The 24,911-nt window shown below is 39.8% G+C and overlaps 1 protein-coding gene across 8 annotated transcripts in view; it reads right to left on the bottom strand.

Moving 5' to 3' along the window:
* The window catches only part of rg (A kinase anchor protein rugose), a 774,193-nt gene that overhangs the window by 248,649 nt on the left and 500,633 nt on the right, over positions 1-24,911 (bottom strand). For all 8 annotated transcript variants that reach the window (XM_025301660.1, XM_025301661.1, XM_025301665.1 and 5 more), the window contains exon 2: positions 11,828-11,932. In XM_025301660.1, coding sequence (XP_025157445.1) covers positions 11,828-11,932 — 105 coding nt within the window. The remainder of the gene's footprint in view (positions 1-11,827; positions 11,933-24,911) is intronic.

Raw genomic sequence — 24,911 nt, 5'->3', positions numbered from 1 at the left:
TGCCCGTGACAGGTGTGCGATGTTTGAGTGCTTGATTATCGAGAAATAAGCGCTGCACCTGCCACGGAACTTAGTCTCGGCGCGCGGCCGCTACACTTGATTTTATAACGCGAGGCCTGTGGCGAGACTTTTTATCGATAAAAGATGTTGTGGAAAATAAATGTGTGCCCGCCACAGGCCTCGCGAGCAAGTGCGGGAGAAAAATAATTAACTTTTTATTGCCAGTGACGGGCTATTAGCAGAGCAATGCGCCACGTGCGAAAGCAACACGCCGCCCGTCACTGGACTTAGCAATTTCACGACGTTCTCGAATTTTCGATTTCCACTGCACGCCGGTCGGATTTCTATGCAGATTTTAGCTATTCTATTAATCTTTTCAGCTGCCTTTTCAGCTGCCGCATACGGACGCATCGACCAGGATAACGCCATTCCTCACCTCCAGGATACCAGCGCAACGAAGGTAAGTATCACAGGTAGATATATCCCAGAGGCACTTCACACTTTTTATCACAAATAATTATCATAGTTAGTTAAATCGCGGACGCGGAATCGCACGAGGCAACAACTAATCGATTTGAATCATGTTTTAAATCAATAACGTTCAGTAATAACAAAAAAATGCAAAGTAGTTTTATTGCACGACAGTGCTCGACCGCACATTGCAAAAACAGTTAAAGATATATTATCGGCACTTCAATGGGAGGTCCTACCACACGCCGCGCATTCACCAGACTGTGCTCCTTCCGATTATCACTTATTTCGATCTATGCAGAACAGCCTTGCTGACCAGCGCTTCAAATCATATGAAGAAATACAAAAACGGCTCGATGAATAAATTGCTTCGAACATTTCTTTTATCGCGGGATTCACTGGTTGCCCGAGAAGTGGGCAAAAAGTTATAGCTGGCGATGGAAAATATTTTGAATAAAATATAATTTAACGTCTCTCAAAAATAAACATGTTTTTCGCAAAAAATCCCTCAAAACTAACCGGGACACCTAATATATTCGCTTCCAAAAATTTCCTTTCTCTGTCCGCGTTATCAAGCTAAGACACATTCACATTCACATAAAAGGAAAAAAAAAAGAAAAGAAAAGAAAGAAAAAGATCACAAAGTAATCTGCGAGGAAAGTACGCGGGATAAAAGTCTGGTAGCACACATGTTAATATCAAAGTCCGGAAATTGGCGAAGAGCGTGGGTGTGTCGTTTCTTGAGAAAGAAATAAGTCTCAAGTTCGTACGAGAGTCGCTATAAGTGAAAGGAACGTCGAAAGTGGCGGAGCGTCCTCCGGAGCGTCCTCCGGAGTGGGTGAACTCGAGTTCTTATCCTTATGCGCCATCAAGTGCATCTTCGCGTTTATACGCGGTGATTTCGCCGCAGTGCAACGAGGTGCGCGCCTTTCCAGTCCGTATGTGGCTCAAATTAATTCTCATTTCAGGAACAGCTGGCAGATACGGTGGCTTGCCAGCTTTCGCGTACTAAATTGTCTCGCCGTACTAGCTGGGGGAGTTCAGCAACGCTAGCATTTTTTTATTAAATACATAATATATAAGCAACTCGCACGCGTCAGATCTAATTCGGAGCAGCTCGTGCTTGTTGCGCGGTGTTATTTTTGTCGGCGAGGAGAAGAAAAAGGAGTGAGAAAAAACGAGAGAGAGAGAGAGAGAGAGAGAGAGAGAGAGAGAGAGAGAGAGAGAAAGAGAGAGAAAGAAGGACTTGATAGATCGACCGCAGCGACTGCGGTAGATCAACGGAGGAACAAAATGTTCATAACTTGCTCTATATTCCATCCATCTAGTTTAAATTTCTATTTACTTTCACGCCGAAAGTTCACGGCGAAGGCTCAAGTGTCGTGTATGAGTTTGCGAAGAGCGACAAAAGCATAAACGGATTTTCCCCCGGCCGACATGGCGGCTAAGGACCCGCTATTATTTACAAAAGTTCGCCGTCCTCACTTTCCTTTCTCACCAAGTCATACACCGCTTTTAACGAAGCGGGAGGTACACGAACTTCGAAGATACACAGCAGATGGTGCTTTTTGCGTCAAGTATTTCGCTTTAATCTTTGCACCTCCGAGCGACGTGAGAACGTTGCTGGTCCCAAATATAGTGGGACAGCGGTGATGGTCGTACACAGGTGTACTTGAGATTTACGTACACGTCTTACGTAAGACGTGTACGAGATCTGAGAAAGCGGAAAAATGGATTTTTAAGAGTATTTTCCGATACGGAGGCTGCAATGCCGTATTTATTTTGGATCAAACTTCTCCGTGATGTCCATGATGTTTATTAAAAGATCAAATCAAGCAACACCAAACGCGAATTAAATTATCAGTGAAAATAAAACGCACGTGCAGTTAGAAAAGGGAACACGCGTATTTGTTATTAATCAACGGGCAAATATTATCGTACGGAGAATTAATCTTCTTGCAGGGAACTCGTGCGAAATTGTTAAAACGAACAGGACGATTTATTTTTTTCTATGCATGATACGAAGCGTCATTCCTTCGGCCGGTTATTATATTCCGTCGCTCGCTGCGTGTCCCAAATTGATCGAAATCGGTCGGATTACACGAGACTATTTTTCTATTGATAAGGACGGCACGTTATCGCGGGATCATATTTCCACGTCGCTGAATCGATTGGTCTCCGGATGCCTCGGTCACGAGCACCAAAAGCGCAGGACTCGGGACGCGACCCTTCAAAGCGGTGATAAATCTCGCATCCTTCGTGGTCAAAAAAAAAGGAAAGAAAGAGGAAATCTCGACAACGCGCGTTTCTACTCGAGAAAAATTCGCCGCGTAATGGATTCCGATCTTTTTGTATACGCGCCGAGACTGTGCGTGTTCTACTCCATGCGCGCGCTTTTTTTTTTTGTTCCGTCGAATGGCGAGGCAGAAAGGAGAAAAGCGGAACTTCGAACGTGCGGCTTTATGCTTCACGGTTTTCCCTCTCTGTTACGTCATCGCGCCGGCGTTTGACTGTCGCGATTTTAGCGTAAAAAAGTCGTCCGCTTTTTTCTCACTTTAATTACCACGGTTCCGTTTGACGTACGCTTCCATACGACGCGTACATACGACGCGTGGTATTGATCGCTCTCGCCGTTCTTCACTGACGATAACTCGTCGCGTTCAACACCGGAGTTGAATGAGTTTCCGCCACAGTACAGGAAACAGGCGAAGTAGTAATCTCGACGGTAGCGTCAGACAATGAACTGATTATGATGCGCATTACTTATTCAAACGTTTGAATTGTCTCATCATCTCATCATCTGCTAAAAAGGGTACATCAACTCCTTGTTGCCTTTTATTCACGATGCCATACGGTTATCTCCTTACGTGTGTGAGCCCTTGTTTATCTTCGTTATGATAGTATTGTACAAAAGGCAAAAGAACGAATAAGTAACGCAACAATGTTTTCAAGTACGTTCCATCGACTGAGGGTCGCATGGTCTTAACTTCTTTCAACCCTTCGTGTGGCAGGGATAAGTATACTTATCCTTTTTTCTTTCATTTTTACAATGTACATTTGTACAATATACTGTTTACAGTTTAATGAAGAAATAAGTACGTTCATACGTTTTCCATGTCTTTTTATATCCGATTGTCCACTTTTAATTATTTATAAACGGAAAAAGCAATTTTTAAAAGAAAATTTAATTTCTTGGAAAGTATTTAAGATTAGAGATTTTAGCGAATATCTTTACATGTCAAATTTTACTGAATATCTTCATATGTTAAAATATAATATATTTTTTCCAGAATTCTTCGCACACTACACTACAATTTTTTATGAACAAATTACTTGAATGAATTTTGTAAATTCGACATGAAATTCGTAATTAACGATCCGAAAATCTTTATGTCGTGTATCTGATTTACTCAGATTTATTCAGATTTACATTTATTCAGATTTATATTAACTTATCCCTATATAATAGCCATATTGGACTTACCATTTTTAATTTTTGAAACCTGATTTCAAGTTTGTAATCCGCGACCTAAAAAACATAGATTTTACAGAAATCCATCGGGTAGAAAAAATGTGCCGCACAAAAAGTTGATACGGCGGATACTTTTACGTTTACAGTTACTATCGGAGAAACCAACGAGACTTCAGCATGGAGACTAGCGGCATATAACCATCTATGTACTAGTTAATAGAAGAGTTCTGATATTGAGATTTTCCGCTGCCGTAAGCAGCCGCCGCAGAACGGCGTTCCGCCGCATATCTCGTGCTTCTTTTTTCTCGGCATACTTGTTTCGTTTTTTCATGGACAATCTGCAGAGATCGGAGAGGCATTCCTTTGGACGATTGCTGAAGTTTCATTCATCTTTTTGAGATCTCGCATTCATGGCGGCTGCCTGCACTTTGCCATGACCTATGTGAGGCGAGGTGAAGTCTTCGGATTTTTACATTTTTCGGAGCCTTATTATTCCCGGTCTGCGATCCCTTCGGGGCGTGGTAAAGCCTGCTCGGGCTTTTGCATTATTCGGAGCCGCGCTCTTTACCTTAGGTGATCCTGTGAACAAGACCAGGATCCTGAGATCCCGAAACAGAAGCTTCTCTATCTAGGCCTAGTTGTCAAGGCTGAGCTCTTCTCCGACTTTAAGGCAATAAAGTATCCTTCGTTGAATACTGTAGACGCAAGCGAGCTATTTCTTGATCCTGAAGCTGTGGCAATTCTATTCTGCATTCTACGACACGGCTAAGCTCTCGTTTCATCCTGACATCCCTCACCTCAATCCTGTGGATTCAGTCGTGCTCTTTTCAGACTGTCTCTGTATCATCTCATCTCATCGCTCGTATAACAGACCGAATTTTCTGACGCCCTGAGGCGTTCCAACCGTGGACCTCAAGACTTACACCGGTGAACCGCACATTGTGCGGTGAATCGTACCGTGTCGCGAGTGACAACATTTGCGCTGACAATCTACATTGCTTTTCAAATTTAGCATTGCTAAAAAATCCACTGCTGCATTGCCGAACGAATATGAAACGCGTGCAAGTCCAGACATTTATTTTTACATTTATTTATTAAGTGTACAAATGAATAATCCAAACTTTTTTAAGCGGCTAAGATATTAAGTTTTAAATAATCAAATTTTCTCGTTCTTTTACGGTTATGTAGTGTTGACATATAGCTATTAAAAATTACATTTAATATGGCGGCAGGCTCAACATAACCTCAAACATTATTCAGCTCAGTACAGTCAAAAGTGGCGACAGATAAGGTACATATCCGATACTGCATACTTTACGAATCCCAACAAAGAAAAAATGTTGCAAGAGCATGCGAATCGATTTGTTCTTTTCTCGGCGAAGGTGTTGTGTCGTACGATGTGTGTACATTTTGGTTTAGACGGTTTAAAAGTGGCGATTTCAGTCTGAGTGACAAAAACATCCTGAAGGCCTTTGGAAGTGCGGCAACAATAATTTGGAGCAACTGCTCGTTGAGAATTCAACGCAAACGTAAAAAGAGCTTGCAGAGCAATTAGGAATAACGCAACAAACTATTTCTAAACACAGAGATGGGAAAGAAAGAAGAAAAATGGGTTCCGCATGAACTCACTGAAGCCAATAAAAATCAACGAGTGGCAGTGTGTCTTTCTCTTCTCAATAAGTAACGTAGAAAGTCGTTTTTGTAGAAAATTGTTACGGGCGATGAGAAGTGGGTACTCTGTGACAATCCGAAATGCGAGAAAGTCATGGGTAAATCCCAGCGAATCACCAACATCGGTCACAAAGCTAAAACACTTCGAAAAGAAGATTCTGCTCTGCATTTGGTGGGATATGAAGGGCGTGATTTATTATGAGTTATTAAAACCGAATGAAACAATTACTGAGGACCGCTATCAACACCCATTAATCCGTTTGAGTCAAGAATTAGAATGAAAACGTCCGTATAATGGCAAAGGAGAACGTCCTGTGAAATTATTGCGTGATAACGCTAGGCCACACATTGCTTCTACGACAAAAGATATCATAATGAGTCTTGGCTGGAATGTCTTGCAGCACCCGACGTATTCACCAGATATCGCTCCTATCGCCACTCTCCTATCCACTTTCCTATTATCACTTGTTCCGGTCGATACATGCCTTGTCCGATACGCACTTTAAATCAGTGGATGATATCCGAAAATGGCTGGACGACTTTATCGTGTTGAAAGATACAACATTTATCCGACATAGAATTCATCAATTGCGTGAAAGATGGTTTAAGGTTATAGAAACCAATAGTGAATACTTTGAAAAATTTGTTTTACTTTCTTTTGAAATAAACCTTGAATTTAGCTGAAAAAGTTGGATTATTCATTTGTACACCTAATATTTAGCAATTGTTATATTTTTTGCTCCTGCAACTGCCGGATTAGTGCGCGTTCTACGACTCAGATTTATGTCGCGCAATGTGCTTTATGCGACAATCGAACTTATATACGGATAAATGCGTATTTCACTCGGATTTGTACGTGGACTTTCAATCTCGACATAACGAATCTCAAGTCGCGCAACAAAGTCGGTTTATACAGCAAGCTGGGGATGATGCTTGGAAGAATTATTCGGCACAGCAATCACGTCGGCTCACTGCAATTCAACTTGAAGTTTTAGAGTTAAATTGGAAGAGTTATGTTTTAATCCGATCACGAAAGTCTATGTCAAAGTGTGTGACACCAAAACAAAGGTACGTAACACTGATCCATACAATCTTAATCCCACGGTTCGAGCTTCGCGAGGCCGTTCTTTTGATAAAACTTATGCATCAAGTGCTTTTATTTTACGAACTGAGGACTTTGAAGTTCCTCATATGATAGTGCGGTCAGACTTTCAGCAGCCCTTGCTTGGACAGCCGGACATTCATCGAAGCGAAGTACTTTCGCCGCCTGCAGTCAACACTGTTGTGATCGTCCGCTCCATGTTGCGTTCAAGACGCTAATCTTAGGACTTGGTCCATTGCGCATTTCAAAGCCATGACCTCTTTAGGGTGAGGTGAAGCCTTCGAGATTTAGCGCTCTCTGGAGCCATTCTCTTTTCTTTTAGATAATTCAACGGACAAGACTGGACTAATACTCTGAAATAGAAACTCCACTACTCTTCCGGAAAGGCTGAGCTACTTTCCTCTGATCCTGAGACAGTAGGCTACCCTCCCTTTTTTAATCCTGTGGACGCAGTTAAGCTTCTTTTTAATCCTGACCGCTCTCTCCTGCATTTTGCAACATGGCCGAATTCCCACGGTTTTACTGGCGATTGTGGGATCGCTCACTTCGATCTTATCATGCTTCTCTTAGATTCTACCATTACACTTGATTGTCTCTTTGGGCCTGAAGTCTACGATTAAATCTTTCGATTATGAAACTTTTCATTCGTAGGCCTCGGAACTTACACCAGCGAGCCTTATATTAGGTGATAAATTATACTATGCCGCGAGTGACAACATTTACGCTAAAAATTTATATCGTTTCCTAAGTTTGATATTGCTAAAAAATCCGCCATTGCATAAATGTAAGACTGAGCCAAACAGTTTGGTATTTACATACCCTTACTTATTATTACACGTAACTCATTGTCAGTAGGGATTGAATCTATTATGTAACCTCTATTGTGTAACTACTAGATAATAAATTTGTATTCAACATCGCTCTTAGTCAATAAATAATGCTCATTTCGCCTAATAACTAGATAGATAAGTATAAGATAAAATTATTAAACTAAATAAATTATTATTATAATATTAATAATCATCATTGGTTGGCAACATAACGTTTACTGTTGCTTTTTAAGATCTTTCATGAAAAAATATAACTTTCATTTTGATTTGCTATCTAATTTTAAAATGCTAGTGACGGAAACATATAATAGATTACATATTTTGCGGTAAACAACGTCATCTACTTTATTATATCTGATATACAATGACTAAACAATGAACTAAGTCACAAAAATGATCTCGTGAATTTTCGTGAATAAATAACGAACTGATAATAAAATGTCATGTCCTAAAATCGTACATTTATAGGTTAGCGGTAGATAGATTATAGGTTAGTGATGACAATTAGCTTCCAACATCATCTATTGGCAAGATCGAATTGGCAAACGAATTTCCTGACTAATCCAATACATTTTAGTGAATTATCAAACAGTAACGACCTAATAACGAGTTTTTAATCTAATTTGTACTAGTTAGCTATTATCTTTTGATTCAGACTCTGGCTAATTACATTTTTGATCAGAGAGATACATGGCAGATGTAAAATAACAGTCTTTGATGCAAAAGTAAGCACGTCAGATGTTCCGATTCTCCGGAATTGATCATAAATTTATTTGTAAGGCATATTACGGTATTTCATATACGCGATCATCTTAGACAGCATCCTGGAATTTCAAGGGTGACTATTATGCTTTCCATTTTTATTAATTTAAAAGGAAAACTTATCGTTTTGACCATTCGTGTTCTTACGCGTCCACGTCTTTCTAATCAAGTAACTTATTTTCTGTTTCAGGCCTGCCGGATGCATCAACCGTAAAATAGGTGCGGTCTCAGTGATGCTGTTTAACGGAGGACGCGGATGCAGGATCAGAAAATTCGGTTTCACGCCGAGCAAGGTCAACTCGAATACACACATTTCCCGTATTCTTACATTTATTTATTTGCAATTGAAAACTGGGATACAATTGTCGACGTAGAAGTCATCGACTACACACGACAACAATCACGAAGAGCCGACACGCGCGTTAATCTACACGCATTTACTCGTTCAGCCGTTAATTCTTGCCGTTATTCCACGTTGATACCCAACGACGTCCAGCCATCCGTGTCCATCGATCATCATGCGTATTTAATCGGCGAAATTACACTTTTGTGCTAGATTTATAGCGGGATGAAGTCGGCTCTAAGTTTCCAATATTTCGGCGAAGCACAAAAATATTAGGTCAATCGGAAAGTTCCGTCCGTTTCATTGCAAAACGTATGACTTTATTTAAAAAACAAAATGAAAAAGTACGTCAATCAAAGTATTGTCCATCGTTAGCGATGACTTTTTAACATCTTTCGGTCAGCAAGAGGATTCCGCGGCGAAAGAATGACTCATCTTTGGAGGCTATCCAGTCAGAAATCCATTTTTCGACGTTTTCATAAGAATTGAAGCATTCCTCAGCAAGTGCATGTGCCATCGACCGAAACAAGTGGTAGTCGGAAGGGGCACAGTCTGGTGAATAAGCCGCATGGGGTAACACTTCCCAAGTGAAGTGCTTCTAACGTTTCCTTGACAGATTTTGTGACGTGAGGCCGAGCGTTGTCATGAAGCAAAATCACTTTATGCTATCTCGTTTCACATTTTTCGTGCAATTCTCGGCTCAAATCGGATCATTTGTTCTCTGTAGAGATCCCCTGTGACTGTTTGACTACTTTTCAACAGCTCATGGTACAGCATACCCTTTTGATCCCACCAAATACAGAGCATTGCCTTCTTTCCGTGGATATTCCGTTTTGGCGTCGATGTTGAGAGTTGGCCTGGATCGCAAATAGTTTTTCGACGTTTGGGACTTTTATGTTTGTCTTAACCCAATCTACTTTCATACTTCGGGTTATAAACTTATAACCCCCCACCCTGTATATAAGATATATGTATACATATTTGATGATTTCGAAATTTCCAAAAGTCAGTAAGTTAACAAAAGTCAGGGCGCCATTGTAATAATATATTCTTGAGGCTAAATAGCACAGAAGAGTACCATTTTTTTACTTCCAACAAATAGTTAGCGAGATAAAATTAAATATTGTTAAATATGAATTAAATATTGAAAAAGTTATCAAGTTTTTCTTAAATATCTCAAAAAATATTAGGTAAATAAAAATTGTTTTAGAAAAGTTGTTCAAATTATGGTATAAAAAGACGGTGTAATAAAATATTGAGATTTCTATTTGAAAATTTCGAGTTGACCTTCAAATGACCTTGAAAGTCGACACCAAAGTCAAGTTCAAGAGCACTATCGAGTTCATCACTTAAAATATTGAAACTTCTGTCTAAAATATTTTGTTTGAAAACTTGACCCTTCAAGGTTTTTCAGGTGTTCCGGTACTTTGTCCTCACCCTGTATATATAAATACATATATATATATTTACTGTTTTATTTTAATTAGAATTATGAAGAAACAAAAGATTCGTCTATTAATATCTGTTGAATCGTCTGTATCTGTTGTAATCGTCTAGGAAACGGGATATGCTTTTTTATCTCAACATCATCAAAAACACGGTGATCTTCGGTTCGCAACTCGTGAGTGTATTCTTCGAAGAGCATTGAAAGTTTATGCGTACATTTAACTTGCATTCGTCAAGTGCCATTAAAATATCATGGTCGCAAGTGCGATAAAGCTGGCTGAAGTGCAGTGAGTGAAGAGCGACCGACGTGGGACGACAGCTGGACGCTATAGAGACCGGATGCTGAGGAGGCTAGACACTGGACGGACGCAGAACGACGCAATTTAGATGCAGCAATGAGTTTCACTCGATGAACATGGATGACTGGACGTCATTGGATATCAATAGAATAGTGAGCATATACAATTGGAATGCTCGCAAAATATCATGTCATGTGATGCTTACGTTCAAACATAAATTGTCTTGATTTTCAGTTAGGGAAAGTACAGTCTGTAAAGTAAGAGCGTGTACGGGTTAATGTGTAGAAAAATTTATTTTTAATGATTTTTAAGTACATGGATTTGTTGTATTCCATGAGAAGAAAAATGCTATATCATTAATAATGAGTCCACTCACCACCGGCATTGATAATTGCCTGGCATCTCCGAGACTACTTTCCACTACAGTTTGTAAAGTAAGAGCGTGTACGGGTTAATGTGTAGAAAAATTTATTTTTAATGATTTTTAAGTATATGGATTTGTTGTACTCCATGAGAAGAAAAATGCTATACCATTAATAATAAGTCCAGTCACCACCGGCATTGATAATTGCCTGGCATCTGCCGAGGCATACTTTCCACTAAGTTGACTGCGTATTCGTTCGGTAAAGACCTCCAAATGAGACGAATTTGTCGTGTCAGCTGCTTCAAAGTGCACACTCTTTTTCCTCGAAGCTTGTGCTTGAGATATGCCTCACAATACGGCTCACAAAAAAACTAGGACGATATTTGAAGCCAATGCCATTTATGCCGTACACGCTCTTACTTTACAGACTGTATGTTGTTATTTAGAAGCTTTGAGAACTATCTTGAAAACATTTGAACAATTTAATATTCCAATGGAATACTTGTAACATACTCATCAGAGACGCTACATTTGGATCAGTTGGTGATCGTAAAAGAATTGAATAAATATGGATGATGGATACGGAAATAAATAATTACGGATGATATAAGAAATAAAACCTCCTATATATAGGCAGATATTGCACTTGTGCGAGACAGGAGGAAGATTGAGTAGTTTAAGTCTCTTCGATCAACTCCGACAGAGTATGACGTAACTCGATTCTATGATGATATCCGAGAAAGATCTTAGAAATCACTTTTCTCTTTGCCACGTGCTTCACATATTCTCGAGGGCCATGATATAAAAAGCGTTGCACATATATATATACACACACACACACACACACACACACACACATATATACATACACACACACGCGCACGCACGCACGCACACACACACATACACACATATACATACACACGATGAGTTCTCAATTGCCGATATTGCAGTATCGATTGGCGCTCGCTCGCGCGTACTTTCCGCATTCTCTTTGGGTTACGCCGGATATTTTCCGGGCGTAATTAATTCGACCTAGTTTAACGTCGGCGTCGTCGTTCGCTTACCTGGAGATTGGGTGGGCAATGATCGAGAAGCTCCAGCATGTGCCTGATGTTCTGAGCGTCCTCTATCACGAAGTTCAGCTCCATGTCGAATTCACCGCCCACGAGCTGCACATAAAAATGGAAGAGCGCGTTTTGATGATAATCATATAAAGTCCGCGTGTCGTAATTTACAGATACTATTATACCTTTCACGCGCAACAACGCCGCGGAGTAAATTCGTTCTACTCGGGTATACATTATTGGATTTTATATGTCCAAATATATGAAATAGTAGTCATAAATGATAATACGAGACACACAGACCGATGCGTTGCGGAGCGTGGAGGGAGGGGAGGAGAGGGCAGAGAGGAGAAGGAATGAATGTATCGTCAGTATTTAATCATGAAAATGTTACCAACTGAAAGCTACGCTATCCGATATTCCGGATATACGTCAAACGAGTACGTTACGTAACGCTATTTTGTTATATCGAAACCCGGTTAGCTATGATGTATGGCAACAAATAAAAGCATTTTGACAAACAACCCACCGATTGTCCTATGACAATGTTATTAATATTAATTGATAGGGCACGCTCTTTTACCGTAAAACTTGACTCTTGCGCAAATAATTTCTCGGTCCATTGGACGTGTTTCGTATCCGACGTTGAAAAACAATATCCGATTTATGCGATACGCACAAAATAAAGAAATATCTGCGTTTTATACGACCCTATATATACATACATATACAAATATATACATATACATATACATATACATATACAGGATAACTCATAAATTAAATTTACCCACCTAAAATACTTCGGAAATCAAGGAAAATACGAGAAAATGTTTCGGATAAAAATTACAGGATGTCGAAACGGAAAAAAGTAGTAACTTATTTGTTCTTAGAATAACCTTGGATAAACCTGTTAAGGTCAATTTCAAATTTTTTAATGAGATCGTATGGTTTTTTATAAATTAACCTCTCTAGTCGATTCTTTCTCCGTATAAAATTACTAAAGTAAAATCATTGAGAAATAAAGATTCTTTCCGTGATATATTTTATATTTTATTTTCTATTTTTCAGTAAAATACATTATATATATATATATATATATATATAAGTTTAAATATATATATATATATATAAATCTTAAAATTTCGTTGCAGATTCACTAATGCACCAATATGCAATATGATTAATATCTGCTATCGATTTCTTGTCATATATATACAGGGTGAGGGGTTATAAGTTTACAACCCGAAATATGAAGGTAGATTGGGTTAAGACAAACATAAAAGTCCCATACCGTTTTGCGAGATTCGCAATAATTATCGAGTTATTAATGACAGAAATCTAAGGAATGGGAGCGCGCCGACATAAATGATTGGAGAAGGGTTGCAGCTACTTAGGCCATAGCGCGGCCCACTCGACCTAGCAACTGTTGGCGGCGTGCGGCGAAACATAGATCCGGCGAGATAAAACAATGAATAGCAGCGCATTGTCTTTCCCCTCGCCGCGTACCGGCAACAATTGCTGGATCAACTGGGCCGCGCTGCGGCCTAAGCAACTGCAACGCTTCTCCAATCATCTATGCCGGCGCACTCCCACTCTTCAGATTTCTGTCATAAATAACTCGATAATTATTGCGAATCTCGCAAAACGGTATGAGACTTTTATGTTTGTCTTAACCTAATCTACCTTCACACTTCGGCTTGTAAACTTATAACCCCCCACCCTGTATATTACTTATTTGCAAAATGGTAAAGAATTATTTTGTTCAGAATCATTGTGAAAATTGTGAAGATTAATCAGATCAAATTGAGAAGAAAAGTACCTTCTTGCAAAAATCGCAATAGTTATTAAGTTATTAATTAAAAATGATCATACTAAAAGGCTCTTTTAATTGATAACTCGCGTACTTATTTGCAAAATGATAAAGGACTTTTTTCTTCAGAATGATTTAGTCTACTAATCTAGAATTATATGACGGCTATTGTGTCTAGCGATAGATATGAGTATATTAAACTTTGAAATGAATCTTGAACCTGTCGCTAGGCACAATAGCCGTCGTATAATTATAGGTTAGGTCATTCTGAACAAAAAAAATCCTTTATCATTTTACAAATAAGTACGCAAATTTTCCAGTTATCAATTAAAAGAGATTCTACATGTGGTCATTTCATCATAATAACTTGATAACTCAATTATTAATATCTTCGTTTGCAAAAGATCCCGAGCACCCTGTATATACATGCACATGCGAAAATTGATATAATTTATACAAGACGATGCACATAATCCATCTGTTTGAAATCAATAGCGTATCAATCACGATCCGCGTATAAAAGGTTAAGACCGCGAGTGACGTCACTCTTATTTTGCGTTTTTATACCTTCCGAAAAATCTTTCGTCAGGGATAGAACGGTCGTCATTTGGCGAAACTTCTCGTGTATTTGGACTCGTCCGCGTAGTAACGACGTGTTTTTACGGATGCCTAAGACACCGCAGACAAAACATTTCGGACACGAGGAGTTTATGGGCTACGTCCGCTTGCGGTTCTTCTTACTAGGAGCGACTTATATATAGCCAGACCGGAAGTGCTGCCTCCGCGGAGAGAGCGTAATTTCCGGGGAAGTATCTCTCTCGCTCATCCTCCGCACCCCTTCTGCTCTCCGGTCCTCTCTCCCACTTTGCTTCGCCTTCTTCCAAACGTTCGCACCGGTATCGATCATGAATGCCTTACGCTACCCTGTCCTCTTCGTCTACGGCCATGAACAATTTTTACGAACTCGTCGATCGCTCGGGAAAATTCACGACTTAAGCGCACAGCGCCGTTTATAAAAGAGATTGTCCCGCAATTGGAAGCTCAGCTTATCCTGAAACGATCCGATCGAACGCCAGCCAGACGTCAGCAACCGTGTGCAACCTTCAGCCTCCGTTTCGGGAAGCCAAGTTACGGGATATAAGTTGCGAGAATCGGTTAACACGGCGAGAAAGCGAGAGAGCGAGCGAGCGAACGAGCGAACGTCGGTTCGCTTACATTCCGTAAGATTACTACGAAAACTATTCTTCAGTTGGGCACGCGATGGCGGCGGGGCAAGCTCGCGCTCTCCGCGAGCGAAGGAATGTTACTCTTTCACCGAATTCCCAACTAATATCACACCGTCGGCGCCGGTAAAGTGTAAATCGCCGTTGAGAAAATAGAAACGCTACGGTGTGTGTATTCGATCGAGCCGCGTGCTTGGACTTTCTTGTTTTTTCCTGGTGCTTTTACCACGACTCGCTCTGCAGCTCGTTCAGAAAGCTCACGTTGCGCGTAATAAGATGACCAAGTTCGCAATCCAATCCGGCGAACTCTCGAAACTAAAAGCACCGGCAATTTCGACAAACATTTCATCGCGCTTCGCTTCGGCTCTGCGAATAATCGCCCCGAGAGGTTTGACGAACGTGATTTGACGAACAACGCGCAACAACGACGGCGACGACGACGATTGATACGCTAGAAAATCAAAACCGGCCGATGCAAAATCCATGAGCAATCGATCAAATGGGCGATCGCAGTTATTCACGGAAAAATCGACCTCCATCGGGTTGTACAGAGTAAAACGCCGCTGCGATAAATTTCACCGGCGCTCTCAAAGCGAATTTGTTATATCGGAATATTTGTTATATCGAATTATTTGTAGCGCAGCGCTCTGTCGACCGGGGGAATCAATCCCTTTTTTGAAATAATGAATATTTCGTTCCACTGACATTTGGCGTAATAGATTTGTATTAGAGCTCTCTCTCTCTCCCCCCCCTCTCCCCCTCTTTCCTTCTTTCTCTCTCTCTCTCTCTCTTTCTCTGTCTCTGTTCTGTGCCACGTGCACTCTCTCTCGCGAGCGCGCGCCGAGTTATATTAAATTATAACGCATAAAGCGCGAATATAAAACGAGAAGCAGAATTTTCAAGGTGCAGCCGTTTGGCACGCTCTCAACTATTTACAACGCAATTACAATCTTGCGTGCGCGATACGCGGAGAACACGATGGTAACCTCCGTCCGGAATTTAATTTCATTCTTTCGCGAAAAAAATTTTATTTTTTGCGCGCGCCGCCGGTTATCCTGTCACCGGGGATTAATTGAAAAGCTCAAGTGTCACCTGATCGCGTGCGCGATCTTCTTATCTGACAGCACGAAGATACCTGTCGATCGCGCGGATAATTTGCAATAATTTCTGTAACGAGAGCTAATCAGGCATCAATTACGCAGACGACTCGCGGATACTCGCTTTGTGCGCTGCCATCGCGCCGAGGAACCGAGATAGAGGGTGACGTGGATGTATGATTCGGAGCTTATACTGTCACGTACCGGCTATTCTCGGAAATCGTTCATCCCCTGAGGAAAATAAGTCTCCGAGTAATAGGGCGGAGGGCAAGACGGAGGGCGGGACAGAGGGCGCACTATTATTGCCAATAGAGAGGGCACGATGCCGCCAAAGCGATTCCTCGAATGACCCATATCACTTGCGCGAATCTTAACAGCCCGTGTGCCGAGAATCGAAAGGACGAGAGGGAAAAGGAGGAGAGAAGAGACGGGGGGAGGGGAGAGACGAACGTCGTTTAAAAAACATCCCCCGTGCATGGGATCGATCCGTAATTCTCGCGGTCGTATCATTATGCCAAACTGCTTTCGCGGAAAATGTAATTGAGTACTTACGCCCTTTCTCCTGTTAATCCTTCAAATGCGACGCAATCGAGCGGTCCAGAGTCGCTTTTTCCTGTTTTTTTCTTTTTTCTTTTTTCTTTATGTAACAACGTTACATACTGTATCGTATCGCTGATCCAGAACGCGCGCTATATTTTCAGACACTTTCGCATCAGAATATGAGTAATATAATTATCTTCCCGCGCGCAATACAACTTGCTCTCGATCCTCCTTTTTGTCTTTTTTTGTTTCTCGCTACTTTGCGATGCATAAACGCTCGCGCGAAATACGTAATACGATCGTGTTAGACGCGATATACCACGGGCCACTATAGCCAAATGTTACTATAGATACGAGGCGAGCGAGGGAACGGGCAGACAAGCGAAAAGGGAGCCTCAACCGGTGAATTAAGGTCGACTCGCAGAGCCGACCGCTAATTAGATACCACTCGCTTTTACACCTGCATATCCCTCTGACAAAAACAGCTGTGCAAGCAACGCCTAACTTGCGTATTCGGCACCGAAAACCATTAACCGAAGTTACGAACTTACAAAATAAACGAGGACGTGCTCGCACCGTTTTTATCAGAACGCCTTCGAACCAGTTTGAAAAGATGACAATACTATTAACTACAGGCATTATTAAGTAATCAATCGAAAAGTGTTCGGTTCGGTTTCTTAATCAACTTAGTTCAATTGCATTCAATGGAAAAACAAAGTATTCATAAATCATATAAAAATTACCAATATCGCTCTAGTCTCTTAAGTTATTTCGTCAATTTTGCCACTCTCTACTATAAAAGATTTATCAAAATTTATCAAAAGCGGCAGAAAATCAGGGTTGGGAAAGTTACTTTGTAAAAGTAACCAATTATAGTTACAAGTTACTAACCTTCAAAAATAATAAATTACAGTTATCGTTATTTAGAAAGTAACGAGTCGTTACTTCTCAGTTACTTTTTTACAATGATATGCTATTATTTTAAATTTTGTAATTGTATAAATTCCTCCAATTTTATATAAAAGTAGCTTGTTGATTATTATATTCCTCATATTGTATATAATCTTTACAAATTAGGTTTATTAATTTAAATAAGCAATTCATATTTATTCTTTAAGACTATTAATAGCAATTATAAGAAAGTGAATGAATTTGATGAAGATAATAGATATTAAAAATATTACAAATAATCTTAACATCAATTTTTTCACTAAAAAATGTATTGATATTTTATAAATAAAGACTTACACTCATATGTTTTCTTAAATTTGCAGTTGAAGTTTCACTTGCATGAATAATTTTTTTGCCAGCACAAATTTTGCAAAATGTCCAGTTGTTCTCATTTCTAAATTTTTGCTGTAACTCGAATATTTCTGTATATGCTAGCTATAGAATTTTACAATTCTTCTTCAAAGATTGAGATGTTTCATCCATTACTTGAATTTTTTATATAACTGAAATCACGTAGCACATTTCACGCTGAACGTAGGTTATGTTAACAAATAAGGACTGGCGACGCGCGATGAAAATGTCCAATAGACGTACAATTTTTTTTTTTTAAATACAGATTGCATTCGGAGACAGGCTATCAGCGCTACGTCAATTTATCCTTGTTTTATGTCTAATGAACGATAAAGGTAGATAACGGAAATAGCGCGTTTCCAAACGCAGCCAGAATAACTGCATGCTTATTGGATATCAAGCATCGTACATCGCGTTAATGTGCTGGTCTGTCAGAAACTTAAGTTTAAAATATATAAAGTAACTATTAAAGTAATTATTAAATTAGTTACTAGTTATCAAACAAATATAATTAAGTTAAGTTATAGTTATAGACGAGAAAAGCGGAACGAAGTTAAGTTATAGTTACTAAAAAAAAATAACTGTAACTGTAACTTCATTACAAGTAACGAGTTACTTCCCAACCCTGCAGAAAATCGAACCGAACTTTACTTATCTAATCCAATATTTATGAAATATGTCTGTAAATAAATCATAGTTATTTCCCTAGCTCGGTATCTGAACCTGGTGACTTCAGGCTAACATTATTATTCATAAAATGTAAGGCTATAAAGTATATCTGAAACTTCGGCTTATCAAAACTTCGAATTCTTAGAACGCCGAGTCATTATACTCGGATAACATTGAATTTGAACGTTCGAATATTCGGAATATATGGTGCGCAACAAAATTTCGCGAAATCAGCGATACTGATTTCACGAGATTTTGTTGCACACCACAAGAACTTGGTTCTGTTAAGAATTTCGACCTTTTGCATCTTCGAGTAGTAAGTTCGAAGATTTAAAGTTTCAAAGTGGATGTATTCGAACTTTTCAACTTCATATATCGAATTATGCTGAACTATCGAAGTATCCGTGTAAACATTCTTCGAAATATATTCACACTATGAAATTTCGTCAGTCGAATATAAGTCGGTCTCAAAGTTTTGGAAATTTTAGAAATCCGAAGTTTTGAATAGCACAGATAGTATTATCTATAAAAAGGGCTGCACTGATTCCCAGAGGACACGAAAAATATTTTTCTTCAAATTATGATAACACACACGTTGTAATTATAAGACTACGCACACCTCGTAGAGCTATACGCACGACTGTATTCGTACGAATATATGTTGCAAAGGGATGTCAACTAGTGATTTAAGAACAATTAATATATCGCAAAAGATTTCACATGCTACGGCGAAAACGTATTAGGAGTGTGATTTAGTTTTGAGGATTTTGCAAAAGGTGGCACTAATGGCAGTTTTGTCGAAGACATTCCAAAATCACAGCTATTGTTTCTTAATGCTTTAATATTAATACATGATATTTGCTCATTTACTAACAACAGACGCAATAAAAATCGTGTTAATACCATCTTAAAAATGGAGCTTCCTAAAGAGCACTTTCGACATGCGTTGTTTTGGCTTTTTAATCAGAAGAAAACAGCAGCTGTTCATGGAATTCTTATAAAAACTTATGGTGATATTGCTTCATCAATTAAGACATGTGAATATTGGTTTCGACGATTCAAAAGTGGTAATTTCAATGACAAAAATCGCTCAGGACAACCAAAAAAACTTAAAAATGCAGATTTGCAAGCATTGTTGGACGAAAATTCAGCATAATCCATTTCAGAACTTGCCAGAGCATTAAATGTTAATCGTACAACAGTTATTAAACGTTTACATGATATGCGAAAGATTCACAAAAAAGAAAAATGGGTTCTACATCCGGAAAATGCCATTGCGAACTGGTTGAACATTTGTATTTTGTTGATCGCCAAACAAAAAATGAAGTTTTTTGTATCGAATTGCTACTGGGGATGAAAAATGGATCTATTTCAATAATCCTAAACGAAAAAGATCATGAGTTAATCCAGGCTAATCAGCAACATCCACTTCGAGGCGCAATGTTCACGGTTCAAAGGTATTGCTATGTATGTATCTGGTGAGATCAAGAAGGTGTTGTACACTATAAACTGTTAAATCCGAACGAAACTGTCACCGCTGATCGTTATCGACAACAATTATACAAATTGAAATGAGCATTGGACGAAAAACGATTACCAATTGCGAGTAAACGACATAAAGTGATCCTTCTTCACGACAATGCTCAACTTTCATGTTGCATTGTAAGTGAAGCAAATTAGAGCTGGAATGGGAAGTCTTATCGCACTCTGCGCATTGCTCCATCCGATTATCACTTGTTCCGGTCGATGCAACATGCTCTAGAAGATACACATTTTCATAATTTGGAACAAGTGCGAAAATTTGTTAAAAATTGGATCTAAATTAGAACTCTAAAGAAGAATCTTTTTATCATCGCGGAATCCATCTTTTGCCAGAAAGATGGGAAAAGGTTGTAGAAAACGAAGGAAAATATTTTGACTAAGGTATTCGTTCATTATCTTGCTTGAGTAAACCAGTTTTTGGAAAGGAAAACCCCTCAAAATTAAATCACACCCCTAATATATCGTGACGACGCGACGCGAAGTTCGCGTATATCGTCTTGTGGGCAAGCTGGGGGGCTGCGATCGTTATATCATTCCTATCAGAGTAGGCAAACGCGGCGGGCGGACGGATCGACGAGCACGCATCTACTTCGGGATGTCATTAATCTACATCAGGATCTGCATTTCAATCGCCAGATGATACGGTCCACTGTTCCACGCGCAGTTCCGATGAGACTTTCCCGAGATCTCCATCGACCGTATTTACATATCGGTACAAGGGGTTACGGTCGCGCGTCCTGAAACGTCGACTCCATGACAAGTCACCACTGGGGAACATAACTCTGACAATATGAGTGCTACATTTGAATTTGTAATACCGTGTGCGACGATGCACACGTGAAAACATATCTCGTGTACACACGCCGAAATAATCTCAGCTGTGCAATAAAGCGGAACGCTGAGTTTCTTCTTCCTTCCTGCTTTTTACGTTGTTTTGCGGCGCGTTTAATCACGCGGCACACGAACGTTGTCTGTGAAAAAATATTTCCGAAACATCCTTTCGTCAAATATTCCATACCGACTTGTGACGATTCCAGTGCTACGTGTCGTTTTGTCAACTTTTATAAATATTGGGTGTACAAATTAGTTCGGTCCGTTTTCGAAAGATGGCTCCGGCTGTTATGAATGGTTCATAGTGACTGCCGATTTTAACGGTTTCAGAGAGGTTAGACATCTGCCAATAATATTCAGTTTATATCGCTTTGAGTTTCATACGAAAACCTTGCTTTTACAGTGTTGAAAATGTCGAATTTCGTGTTAACCAAGCAGCATTTGCGGGAGGTTTTAATTTTCTGCTTTAATTGGAAGGAAAGTGCAGCTGAAGCCCATCGAATGCTTGTTGAAGTTTATGGTGACGCTGCTCCAACATGATAAATCATGTAGGGAATGGTTTCGACGTTTCAAGGATGGAGATTTCAGCGTCGAAGACAAGCCTCGCTCTGGACAGCCAAAAAAATTCGAGGACAAAGAATTAGAGGCATTACTCGAAGAAGATCAGAGTCAAACGCAAGAGGAGCTTGCAGAATCATTGGGAGTGACTCAACAAGCCGTTTCCGTACGATTGAGAGACATGGGATTTGTTCAAAAACAAGGAATTTGGGTGCTTTATGAACTGAAACCGAGAGACGTTGAGAGGCGATTTTTCACTTGCGAGCAGCTGATTCAAAGGCAACAAAGAAAAGGTTTTTTGCATCGGATTGTAACTGGAGATGAGAAGTAGATATTCTACGACAACCCCAAGAAGAAAAAATACTACGCCAAGCCCGGTCAATTGTTGCCATCGACCTCAACATCAACACCAAAGCCGAACATACATGGTTCGAAGATCATGCTCTGTATCTGGTAGGACCGAAAGGGTGTTATTTACTATGAGCTACTGAAACCTGGAGATCCCATTACGGGCGATAGGTATCGGCTACAATTGATTCGTTTGAGCCGTGCATTGCGAGAAAAACGGCCGGAATACGAGCAAAGACATGATAAAGTTATTCTTCTTCATGACAACGCTCGGCCTCATGTCGCAAAAGTCGTAAAAAAATATTTGGAAACGCTCAAATGGGATGTTTTACCGCACCCGCCGTATTCTCCGGACATTGCTCCTTCTGATTACTGGTTGTTCCGAAGGATGCAGCACGATTTGGCAGGTCACCGGTTCACTTCTTTCGCAGAAATCGAAAATTGGCTCCAAACTTGGATCGCCTCAAAAGACGAGTCATTTTTTCGAGATGGAATTCGAAAATTGCCTGAGAAATGGGAGAAAGTCGTAGCCAGCGATGGAAAATACTTTAATTGATCTGTTCATTCATTTTGTTTTGAAATAAATACATTTTTTAATACAAAAAAACGGACCGAACTAATTTGTACTCCTAATAATAACAATTTCGTGCGAATGTGATACATAACTATTGTTTACATTAAAACAAACCAAACAAACGTATGCGAAATGCGAGACGTCAGCAAGAACGCCTCGCTGTCTTGGCCTAACTTGATTAATGTTAATGCAAAAATCAAGATTGGCACCTTAAATTGGGACGGATAAGAATAATATAAAATAAAATAAAAATACAATAAAAAGGGAATCAGTAAATTATATACACGTACCAGTAATGAAGCAAAATACAATTCTTTGAATAAAAGATTATAAAGCTCTTTGGTTAAAATGAAAAATACAAGAGTAAAAAAATATAAGAACCAATTGCAAATCTAATTTGCATTTATTAAAAATATACTATACACGTAATAAATACGAGCCAGTTTGTATTGCCAGAATGTTTCTACCATATATTATATGCATCTTCATCCGAAATTAGAAATTATAAGGTACTGAATGTGTTATAATTTGCAAAATGGATCTAATATATATAAAGAAGAATTTCTAAAAACATAAAAAAACAAATAATCAAGGCTCTATAGATAAATAGTATTACATGAAGTTAACGCCCATCATTTCCGGACGGATGCGTTTTCAAAAGTCGAGGAAAAAGGGAGTGGAAAACTATATATTCAGATTTTTCCAAGAAGATTTATTCTGATAGAGATAAAATATAATTGATCGCAAATAACGATGAAAGAAGATGAACACGACCGGAAGCAACTGCAGCTGAATGCGAAGCAGTCATACGGAGAAGCAGAACGTCAAAAGATAAAAACGGAATAAATTTTCTTGCAGAACTTGAATGTGCGGTTTTCCATCCCCGCTTCCCCCAACTTTCAGAAGAGCCAATCTATCCGAATTGATGATCGGCATTAAAATAACCTGCGCTCCCGTCAGCGAGTTTGCAATTGAGTATAATTTCTTATTTATATGCATCACACGTGTTACGAGACCGATTACGACATTTAGTACTTTATAATTTGTAATTTCGACTGAAGATAATTGCAATGTACGGCCGAAACGTCCCAGCAACAAATTGATTCATATCGCACAATATATTTTTAATAAATGCGAACTGGGCTTATGATTGGCTTTCATTACCCTTTCCGCTCTGTACATTCGATTGTAATCCTTTAATAATACATTCTTTGCACGTTATCGTTCAAAGTTCAATCAGTCGTTAACGCGAAAACTAATGTTTTTTTTTACAAAGTCGGGAGTTTAGATTGGTTATTGCGAGCGAGTGAGAAACCGAAAATTGAGGTCGTACGATACATGTCACATTTGCATGCGCGCTGTATTCGTATATCGTTGTACGTAGCGGTGTCACGTCTGACTGTGTTGATGTTGTTTTCTTTGATTCGCGACCATTCGATCCAGCGTGGGGAATTCTATTCGGGGCCGCACGCCAGGGGTTATTTCGATAGGCATTTGCAAACTGCGTCCCGGGGAATTTCGGGCCACGTGCCTATCGCCGCTCACCCTATCTCGCCATTTTACGAGTTTTGGAGACATTCGCGCACGGCCTGGGGACGCGGGTTTTAGTGGATACTCTTCTCCTCCGCTGAAATCAGAGATTCCACCGAGCCTTCCTAAACATTTCGCCGCGTTATGGCGTCGAGTTTTCCGCCCCTCCCTCTCCCGCGAGAAATAAGGATCACAAGACTCATCTGATCTTGGTAGTAAAGGCAGATTACGTTCGCCATAAATATAAAGCGTGTTAGAGAAATTCCCGCGAAACTTTATTTATTTGTCGAACAATTGCAACTACCAATTTCTTTGCTCCGACGTGAAAATACCTCCGTGAGAGTATTACACATTTGCCACGCGCATACATAATTCTCGCGTATTCTTTGCGCTCTAAAACTACAGCGCTCAACTCCGCGCTGCTCATGAATAAAAAAGAACCGCGGAAAGCTGCAGATTTGGATGCCTCCACGTACGTTTATCCATAATAAACAACAGCGGTCTTATCTTCCATTTAGGGCAAAGGGGAGACACAGGGAGGGAGGAAGTCCGACACACTATGAATTACGTAACCCGCCGGCTCTTCTTGCCCGTTCCTTCTTACGTCCGTGTACTGCTCTCGCTCGACATTCATATTTAAGTCGCGTGGCTTCTAATTAGGACGCCATCTTGGATGGTTTTAAATTCACGAGCATTGTACTTCCCATCTCGCGCGCCCGCGCGCGCGGGACTCCGTGTCTTTTGCGCTCGGTCGCCGGGTCGCCAATGAATTTCCGGTGTCGTGGATTCTCAGCCTCTGTATACGAGATCTCCGCACAGATGAAAAAGAGACAGGTAATATTGCATAGCGCTGACACGGGTTTTTCGTATATATTTAATGCTCCGCCTGAATCAATGGAAAAAAAGAACTCGTTTCGATTTACTGTTTTCTTCGACAATAAATAGACCACTTTTGACGATAAAGATGTACGAATACTATCGGTACATCGACGAAAAATCAACTATTATTTGACTAAATAATAACTTTGGTTTGATTAACACTAGAACCGGATTTGAT

This window comes from Harpegnathos saltator, unplaced genomic scaffold (genome assembly GCF_003227715.2).
Source record: "Harpegnathos saltator strain DR-91 unplaced genomic scaffold, Hsal_v8.6 scaffold436, whole genome shotgun sequence".
Taxonomy (NCBI): domain Eukaryota; kingdom Metazoa; phylum Arthropoda; class Insecta; order Hymenoptera; family Formicidae; genus Harpegnathos; species Harpegnathos saltator.
The sequence above is the reverse complement of the archived record's forward strand: the minus strand, read 5'-3'. Positions and strand labels throughout refer to the sequence as shown.